Genomic DNA, 10,653 nt, shown 5'->3' on the forward strand with positions numbered 1-10,653 from the left:
GGGTAATTACGGGGGGAGGGGGGGAAATATCGTCGGGTAGAAATAAAAAAAAAATTGTTTTCATAATAGAATACATGAACAAGTTTTTTTCCTGTATATTCAACATAAAACTTTCGATGAAATTTTAGCCAGGTGTCTCTGAAATCAGTCTGGGTAGCGCTTACTTTGTTTATACACAGTTGAACTCTCGGCACGTGCTACTCATGCCGCAGGCTTCAATAAGATCAGAGGCTGACTCGTATGTATATACACGGTAAAAAGTCACACAGAGACACAGGGTGGCATGTGCTACCGTAGTCATTGATGCCTCAAGGCTAGGTTACTATCCCCCGGTTAACACCAGTTTGTACACACGGCAGGGAAGTGATAAAAAACGATCTTAAATTAAAACCGGCTGTACAGATTTAATTGGTTTGAAAATTTTGATGCAATTTCAGACATTTTCTTACGATGTTTTCAAGAAATACATTTTATTTCCCTTTTGTTTAAAACTGTGAAATAAGATTAAAGACGTTATTGGTTTGTACCATTTATTCATTAGAACTAGCGGTAATTTTTCGACCAATTCTTCGAAGTCGACCTATTTATACTTTTTTAAATTTTTTTGGCTAAAAACAGCCTCCTTCGCCCAATAAACCATATCGACCTAATTTTCGAAAAATACGGTACTTATTTGAATTTTCAAGCTGATTGAAAATTTAAAACAATTTGAATACACCTTTTGATATATTCAACGACAATGGAGAGACAGAAATCCATGTCAGCAATGTTAAAGATCTTAAATCTGAACAAAAAGGCAGAAAGACGTTAGAAGAATTAAAGTAATCAACGAATAACAAATTTTGATAAGCCAACAATGGATTGTGTATATACTTGATGCTTTTCCTGAAGGCAAATGCAAAAGTATTGAAAGAGTTCTAGCTAATTCGAATATTTTTATTCTAAGGAACAGAACATATACTACATATCTGCACTCAAAATTCATACCAAATTTCTTTATATATGCCAATAATAAATTATTTATTTGACAATACTAGTATGTGAACCTGTGATTTGAAAATTGTGCCTAATTAATTAAATGTTATCTTAATTTCTGTGATGTTTACAGAATGAGAGAAAGGAATAGAAATTATTTTTGCTAAGTTATGGGTAAACTTTGTGCCCATATACAAGCTATAAGTCTGAGTCTATAAGTAAGGTGTATAAAAAGTGAAACAAGAGGCCCATGGGCCACATCGCTCACCTGAGGGACAATAGGTATGATAAAATCAGCTTAATGGAGTCATAATACAAACTATCTGGACAATGTACAATAATACATGTAGATCCTGTATAAATAAAATCCATTTTCCCCTGGATATTCTTATGTTTATAATCATTAGTCCCTTTTCTAACAAGATGATTTTATAGTCTTATCATATGTTGAGTATTGCAGTTCTCAAAATGATCCTTAACAATAGTTTATATATTAGATATAAACGTACATCAAACTATGAACCTTCTCGGGAGGCCAAAGAATTATCCTGGGGCCAAAGTCTTAACAATTATAAAGAAACATCTGGCTGATTAGTTTCTGAGAAGATTTTTAAAGATTTACCCTATATATTCCTTTGTTAAATTTTGACCCCCCCATTGTGGCCCCACCCTACCCCTGGGGATCATGATTTTCACAACCATGAATCTACACTACCTGAGGATGCTTTCACACACGTTTCAGCTTTCCTGGCTGATTAGTTTCTGAGAAGAAGATTTTTAAAGATTTACTCTGTTTATTCCTATCTAAAACATCGACCTCCCATTGTGGCCCAAACCTACCCCCAGGGTTATGATTTTCACAAATTTGAATCTACACTACCTGAGGATGCTTCCACACAAGTTTCAGCTTTCCTGGCTAATTAGTTTCTGAGAAGAAGATTTTTAAAGATTTACTCTATTTAATCATATGTTAAACTTCGACCCCCCATTGTGGCCCCATTCTACCCCCAGGGGTTATTATTTTCACAACTTTGAATCAACACTACCTGAGGATGCTTCCAAAGAAGTTTCAGCATTGCCGGCTGATTAGTTTCTGAGAAGAAGATTTTTAAAGATTTACTCTATATATTCCTATGTTTAACTTCGATCCCCCATTGTGGCCCCACCCTTCCCCCGGGGGTCATGATTTTCACAACTATGAATTTACACTACCTGAGGATGCATCCACAAAAGTGTCAGCTTTCCTGGCTGATTAGTTTCTAAGAAGAAGATTTTTAAAGATTTACTCTATATATTCCTATTTTAAACTTCGATCCCCCATTGTGGCCCCACCCTACCCCCGGGGGCCATGATTTTCACAACTATGAATCTACACTACCTGAGGATGCTTTCACACAAGTTTCAGCTTTCCTGGCTGATTAGTTTCTGAGAAGAAGATTTTTAAAGATTTACTCTATATATTCCTATGTTAAACTTCGATCCCCCATTGTGGCCTCACCGTACCCCGGGGGTCATGATTTTCACAACTTTGAATCTACACTACCTGAGGATCCTTCCACACAAGTGTCAGCTTTCCTGGCCGATTAGTTTCTGAGAAGAAGATTTTTAAAGATTTATTCTATATATTCCTATGTAAAACTTCGATCCTTCATTGTGGCCCAACCCTACCTCCGGGGATCATGATTTTCACAAATTTGTATCTACATTACCTGATGATGCTTTCACACAAGTTTCAGCTTTCCTGGCTGATTAGTTACTGAGGAGAAGATTTTTAAAGATTTACTCTATATATTCATTTCTTAAACTGCGACCCCCCATTGTGGCCCCACCCTCAGGTGAGCTAAAAAGGTTAAGTTTACAATACAATAAGTTGTTAAAGTTGGTTTCTGGAAGAACAGACTTTGAAAATTTTCTTAATAAATATTGACAAATATTTTACTTTTTTAAGCTTTAGTTTTTAAGATCTGTGTACAAACATAGAATTGTGAGCAAATCGCTGTATCTTGCTTATAATTCGAAGCTTAACACTCAAATATGGTTAGTAAATAGAAATTGTAAACAATTAAACACAAGAAACATGCACTACATGTATAACAAATAAAGAACACAATTTATTTTTTCGAAATGAATCATATATATATACATGTATATACCTACATATTTCCGTCAGCGATATCAAACTCTATTTAAACTGAATAAACTCGAAAAAATGCCGAGCATCTCAACAAAACCTATTGCATTAATCTACATGTACCATTACGCAAAAGATAATGCCGAATTACCGATAGAATGAATTGTATTTCAGTACCCGTCCCCTACATCCGATTTTGCTTAATTTGCGCAGGTAAACAGTTAACTGTTTGATTTACCGAAGTCTCTGTTTGATTTGATACGTAAAAATCACGAAATACAGACGATAGTTTCCAGGTTACAAAGCATAATGAGAACGAAACAAAAATCAGAACAAGCTAACACCAACGTCATGTGTGAAAACTGTCAACGCATTGAAATATTTAGCCTCAATTTACTTCACAAAATCGGCACCAATATATTTTGTATGTTTCAAAATTTCCCTTCATACGCGAACTGTTGCACAACAAGCAAATTCATCATAGTCAGATCGACCCTTTTTCGTATAATGTCATGGCTGCTTTAAACAAAGAACCTCGTTTTAGAAGTATGGAATCATTTTACCGGATGCCGAACCCGAAGCTATTAAACTGATTGAAACACGCATTTCCTTTATTATTATTTTCGTAATAACTCAGATTTGAAACAAAATTTCCACTTAATTTTTGCAATTTATATTTTCCTTCCCATAAGGATAATTTATGCTAAACTATGTTGAATTTGCCTCGGTAGTTCTTGAGAAGAAGATTTTTAAAAATGCACCCCCCTTTTTCTACAGTTTCAAGGTTTTCTCCGCTTTGAATACAGATCAAACTTTTATTTCTGCAATTTATATTCGCCCTCCCATAAGGATGATTTGTGCCAAATTTGGTTGAAATTGGATAAGCGGTTTTAGAGAAGAAGTTCAAAATGTAAAAAGTTTACAGACGGACAGACGGACAGACGGACGGACAGACGGACGACGGACAAAATGTGATCAGAATAGCTCACTTGAGCTTTCAGCTCAGGTGAGCTAATAAAAAGTAAATAACCAAAATATTAGTTTTCAATATTCAAAAATATTCTGATACATGTACTAAATTTATGCTTAGCTGTTAGTTTTAAAATGTTTTCAACTATAAAAAATAAAATAAAATGCTACCATAACTAAGATATTGGTATATTAAGATATTATAATACATGTTTTAAAAATATAGATGCCAATGTTAATAAATGCATTTATGAAATAAAGCATCACACAGTACCCATCTCAGCTTTTATAATGTGATAGGTGTATTAATTTTAATCGACTACCATACCAGTTTACAGCCTTTCGGCAGAAAACAAGGAACTGTATTTGCCTGTTTTTCAAAATTCAGTAATAAGGACTAATTGTTCAAACAAACTTGTCTGAATTTCTTTTTTTATACATAGAGATGTATGGTTCTTGAACAGAAGAACATCTTTCATCAAGCGACTTTCAACTCCTTGTTTAGTGATAAATAGGAACTAGTGTTGATACACAGGTGAACTAGTAGTACAGTATGATCAGTATCTTTGCCAGTATACAGATATAAAGTCACTCAGTACACCAACACACAAACAAGCAGAGTAACGCAAGTCTAGCACAGATCCACGGCCACTCACTGAAGCTCCCGGGGGCCACCATGTTTGACTGGTTCATCTGTGGCTGCATTGGCCCCTGTGGGAAGCCCCCTGAGCTAGACTGCCCTGGGGGTCCCACAGGACCTTGCTGAGAGTACATACTGTTGGGCGGAGACATGGCATTTCCGCCCATGTAATGATTGACAGATCCTTGAGCTCCACCTTTGTGTACATAAACAGGAATGTTCCTTTCATAATTAGCTTAAAATAATTACACCAAAAATATAATCAAACATTCTTTAATCAAGACTTCATTCAGTTTAAAACCATTTTCTTGTGGAGTTTTTTTTTCTGTACCACACACATTAGGCTTGTACTTTGAAATACAGCTTGTACTTTGAAAATACTATAAGTATTTTACTCTGTTTAATTACATTTTCTCCATAAAATACTCTAAGTTTAATGACTTGTCACCAGAGTTTACCTTCTACTTCTGCTCCAAATACCGTATACAAAACCTTTTTGAAACCCTCCTTTCTGAATGTCTTGTGTACACAACAAATTACAAAAATTAACACCAACAGCTGAGACATAAACTGGATGCTGCAATGCCTAGACTGACAGTTACCTGGAGGCATCTGGTTTGGCATATTCCCGGGAGGCCTCATCTGATTCATCTGAGGGTTTGGCTGCTGAGGGGCCATGTTTCCTTGCCCAGATTGTCCTAAGGCCTAAAACGAATAGTTTTAAATTATCCATTGAGCGTCATCTTTCTTTAATGAGCGCCTCTTTCTAAACAAGGAAATCGATGTTACTTACAGGCAAAAGTTGATTTGAGAGATTCTGATTTGAGTCTGCCAAGGTAGCTAGGTAAACCAAATTCCTGTGCAACATATGCTGATATCTGGAAAAAAAAAACCAGCCCAATTTAAAAAACTATGTTAGCTTTCTACCAGTTGTCATGTAAAGAACAAATGTTTTAAAGGATTTTTTTCGGATTTAAACATTACTGTGAATCTGTTTTTATCACTTATACTTAATTCAATGATCAATTGATTGTAGTTATACTAATAAAAAAATCTCAAGAAATATTCAGGGTTGCAAATAACATTTTCAAACCCAGAGGCCATGTGAACTCCCAACTTTTCAAGTTATACAAGCCCACAATAATTTATAGGGGCCCAATGATATTCACAATGAAGTTAGTTTATAATATTAAAATATATTCATGTAGAATAAAAATTGTAAAGTGCCATTATTAATTTGAATTAGATCCAATTTATTAAATTTAATTCTCTATGTATTCATACATTTTAAATGACAAATAAAATTAGTCTCTGTATTTCTGTGTACTTTGTAGGTATTAGTCCAACCCTTTGACCCAGTTACAACCGTTATATAAAGGATCTTATTTTTTTTAAAGATAACTGTTAACAAACGGTTTTATGATTATTTAGCTTTAATTTGGCAGAATTATTAACTAATTACAAATTACCAACTAATAATAATTTCAACACTAAAAGTAATAAACATCAGTTGCACAGTATGTGGTTGCATCACAGGTATTTATAACCCCTAAAGATAAGACAATCTCCAGTTATTGATTACAACAGGGGTTAACTTATGCTGTGAAAACGTCTTCAGAATTAGATAATTATCATTTCATTGTCTTTGGGGTTAATTTAAACGATTGTAAACTCATAATACAGGGCGACTTTAACTTCTCTTATGGAGGAAATTCCAACGAAGTTGCCGATCAAAAAATGACGTACCATTTCGTTTAAGTTGGTCCTTGATTTTCAAAAGAATTTATACTTGCCATGTGGGCAACTAAATCTTTAAGAAATAGTCGCCCACTGTAAAAATTACTCGCATTTGCGAGTGGGCGGTTGGTTATTTGCAACCCTGAATATTGATACTGTATATTTTCAGCAATCTTAATAATTCTATTTTATGTAAACACTGATCAAATAGTTTTCAACAGTCACTTACTGCACACATTCTGATGTCTTTCCCTTTGTTTGATAATCCACAATGGTCTGTATCAGCTGATTATTTTCATCAAGCATCTAAAATGTATGTTATTCATTATATTATTTGGAAAGATAGATCTTGATTATTATTGATGATAAGTTTCCTAGTTAATAGCAAACAAAGTTGTCATAAAAGGAAAAGAGCTATACTAACAGTATGCGTATAAAAAATGAGCTAAACCTACAGGTGTCTCCATAAGTAAAGGACTGGGAATATAATATGCATCCTAACAAATGAATTTTTATTTATCAAAAACATCTCTCATCAGTTTCTTTTAAATATTTTGGGCAAGTTGGTACATACCCGGTATATAACCTTTCCATTTGGAATAAACATTACAATTGCTAACTGTAGTTTCTGGGTGGGGGTAAAAGTTTTCAAGCGGAGTAAAGCCATGTTATTTAATGGTGGGGCAAGTCCATGGAATATAGTTGACAATGATGCGATATATGTGTACTTCCTGCTGTGCTTACCCCAATGGTTACACCATAAAACATATTTATTTTACCAGCTTCACTTTTTAAACCCAAATTTTTTCTATAGAGCTACAGATTAGCAGATACAAACAACTGAATGTACAAATTATACTAGTAAATAATTCATAATTATAAGAATGGAAATTGGAAAATAACAGAAGTTTCTTTCATTTATTAACTAGTAGATGTTGCATAGTTACAGAATGTTACAAAGGACCAAAGTTAATTGCACAATCTTCATGAGTGCCAGACCAAGGTAACTACACAGAATGCTGGAGAAAATGTACCCAGGAGAAAACGTACTCAAGAGAAAAATTACCCTTGAGAAATCATTAACAGAACGTGAAATAGTTTTTGAATTATTAAATTTTTAACTATTCAGTTTCTGGTTATTTCTCTTGGGTACATTTTCTCCAAGAGAAAACATACCCTTAGTCCTAACATAATTTTTTCATCAGTGTTACCCTAAACACACAATAATTTTTTTTAGGCCTTACTATGTATACTGGTGTCTCATAATATCGCGGTACTTAATTTTTTCCCTAAAAAAAGATATACCAAGTTATCATTTTCACATGTCATTAGGCTGTTCAAAAAGCTTGTATTAGACTAACTTTTCTGAGGAACATCAATTTCCCAACTTACGTAGTTTATTTTTTGTGCTATTTTTAAATCACAAGTCTTATACACCTTCAAAATTAGAGAGTTCCATTGTATTGCGGCATTGGGAATCTGGAAGCCTGGTTCAGTTATAACGGACAGTTTTTATTTTTTTTAAATGAAATATGATTCTGCATGAAAGCAAGGTCATTAAACTGGTTAGGGAATGAAAAAACATTCTATTTTATATTATTTTTTTTTCATCAGATACATAGTGGACTTTTGAACTTGCTTTCTCTCCAGAAAATTTTTATTTGTGAGAAAAAATTATTTGCCGATATATTTGACAACATTCTTTGCACTCATCCTGAAGTTTGTGCATGAACTCCTTGTGGAAAATCGCGGAAAAAAATGGGAATCCTATTTTTTAGAACATACCGCGAAACAGAACCCGCGATATAATGAGATGAGGGGTAACTAGAATTACCGAAATACCCGTGATTTACCGAAATGCCCTTCAAAAACACCGAAATGCCTCATTTGAGCACAAATATTTAACATCATAGTTTAAATCTAAGTGTTTAAATGTATTTCCCAAATTTTCAGTTTGATAATGTAATTATTTTGACATAAATAACGAGTTTAACATGTGTAGACATTGGGTTAAGAATGATAACTCTTGCATGAATTGCTTTTCACTCGAATAGCGGTGTGAAATTTTATTCCAATAACAGCTGGTTTATGAGCTTTTATTTTTTAATATCATATAATAAAACCATCAAAAATCCATATAGAGTGGAAGCAACTATAAAAAGGGCAACTATTTTAAAGACGTAATTTCTATCAGAATTGCTCCTTTCTCTTGCACACGTATATGTTATAATAATATACATTTATTCCAAAAATTACCTTTATTTACAATAACTATCTATATAAAATACTAGACATACACTCTTTATGGCGTAATAATGGGCATTTTGGTGTTTGTGAAGGGTATTTCGGTGTTTTCACCGGGTATTTCGGTAAATCGCGGGTATTTCGGTAATTCTATGTACCGTGAGATGAGAGTATATAACCTTTCCATTGGGGGTTTTCTAAGAAAGTTAATGACGTCATTATTACATTATATTGATTCGAAAATATGCGATGGAGATATTAAATTAACACCTCTCGAGTTCTTCCATGTGATGAGAAAATCTCGTACAGAATAATGAAAACACATGACATGTACTACACATGTACCTGTATGTGACTATTTCACACTATTATTCAGTCACGACTCACGTTACATGCGCATTTAATCTTTCACCCGTGTTGAAAAACTGCTATGAAAATGACAATACAGAACAAGTCTTTGAATCAAATTCTTTTTCTTCCTAGCAATCAATATTTTAAAACCTTAGACTTAGTCAATTCTTGTGGTTGTGAATGCGGTGACCTAGATAAAGAATGAAAAAGATAAATTTCGTCAAACCTTTTGGATTGATGCTTGATTTGGGGGTGGTCCCTTCTTCTGTGGTGGTTGGACGAAGGCTAAAGACATTGCTTTTATGGTGCCGTGGTGGAAATGATTCCAAATATCGATGTCGTTTGGCAGGTGCTTGGCTCGAAAGTCCGCGTCAATATGCGACTGCCCCGCAGCGAATGAAAATGAATTTTGGGTAAAATGGGTAATGAGAAATTAGCCGGGTTTTCACAAATTATAATCTAGAATTTGCTAATTTCTTCATGCAAGTCTTTTCATTAGGCTCAAATAAGCTATTATATAAACATTAATAATTATCTACATAAATATTAGAACTGAATATACCCATATTTTTGATTTATAATCGCGGTTCGTATCTTTTTTACAAGTGTTTTATACACACCATTAATAGAGTCTATTACCCAAACAAAATCGAATCATCAATTTTCCGGATTTAACCCCCTCCCTACGAAAGACGATTAGGGCCACATAAAAAAATATTTTTATCTCGTAATTACGAGCTAATTATCTCGTTATTACGAGAAAAGATCTCGTAATTACAAGAAAAGATCTCGTTTTTACAAGTTTATTATTTCGTTATTTATCGATAATTACAAGAAAGGATCTCATAAAATGGTACGTTTCATTGTTCTACGTGTTCTCTCTGAGTCTCTTTATGTAAAATGGACGAACATATATTTCGAAATACATATACATTAAATTAGTTAAAAAAAAATTCATCAGAAGGAGGAGGAGATTGATTAATGAATTACATGTAATTGACCAACTTATAGTTATATGAAGGATATAATTTGTTTTCAGACTCCAAAATGTTGATATACAAAAACAAGTATTTTCAATAAAGGTTGGGTATGAATATTTAAAACTTAATCCGGGGTAAATCATGATTGAAACAATTTATATATATAGTTATCAGTAACTAATGGAATTGAGTTCTTTATGACTAGGGCAACTTGATATTTACTTTGGAGTGGGGTTGTAATACACTACAGTTTTCTATTATGTATTTCATCATGACGAGATCTTTTCTCGTAATTACGAGATAAAAATATTTTTATTTGTGGCTCTATTCGTCTTTCGTACCCCCCCCCCCCCAATAAATAAATATAAAAAATATTGGAATACTTTAAAAGTTCACGAATATAAAATTCTAAAAGAGAATGAAAAATATAGGAATCCAATTTTTTTTTACATGCACAATATGATTTAAAATTAAAAATATGCGTTTTCCGAGATCAGCGGCAATGGTGGTGGGGTTGGGTTGGGGGTTGGGAGGGGGGGGGGGGGTAGTGAGGTTCATACAATATGAATTAAAGGGAATACTAGCATGTAAGACTTCTCTGAGTTTTTTTTTTATAAAGGTTCAAA

The 10,653-nt window shown here is 33.7% G+C and overlaps 1 protein-coding gene across 3 annotated transcripts in view; it reads right to left on the reverse strand.

Annotated features, from left to right (window-relative positions):
• The window catches only part of LOC105330148 (protein SSXT), a 19,153-nt gene extending 9,698 nt beyond the window's left edge, over window positions 1–9,455 (reverse strand). For 2 of the 3 annotated variants that reach the window (XM_034443357.2, XM_011431744.4), the window contains exons 1-5: window positions 9,274–9,455; window positions 6,682–6,758; window positions 5,509–5,593; window positions 5,318–5,420; window positions 4,732–4,911 (exon numbers count right to left, since the gene is read on the reverse strand). In XM_034443357.2, coding sequence (XP_034299248.2) covers window positions 4,732–4,911; window positions 5,318–5,420; window positions 5,509–5,593; window positions 6,682–6,758; window positions 9,274–9,342 — 514 coding nt within the window. In that variant the 5' untranslated portion in view covers window positions 9,343–9,455. The remainder of the gene's footprint in view (window positions 1–4,731; window positions 4,912–5,317; window positions 5,421–5,508; window positions 5,594–6,681; window positions 6,759–9,273) is intronic. The other variant, XM_011431745.4, reaches the window with a different exon arrangement.
• Between the last annotated feature and the right edge of the window lie 1,198 nt (window positions 9,456–10,653).

Source organism: Magallana gigas, chromosome 3 (assembly GCF_963853765.1).
Source record: "Magallana gigas chromosome 3, xbMagGiga1.1, whole genome shotgun sequence".
In the NCBI taxonomy this organism is placed as follows: Eukaryota; Metazoa; Mollusca; class Bivalvia; order Ostreida; family Ostreidae; genus Magallana; species Magallana gigas.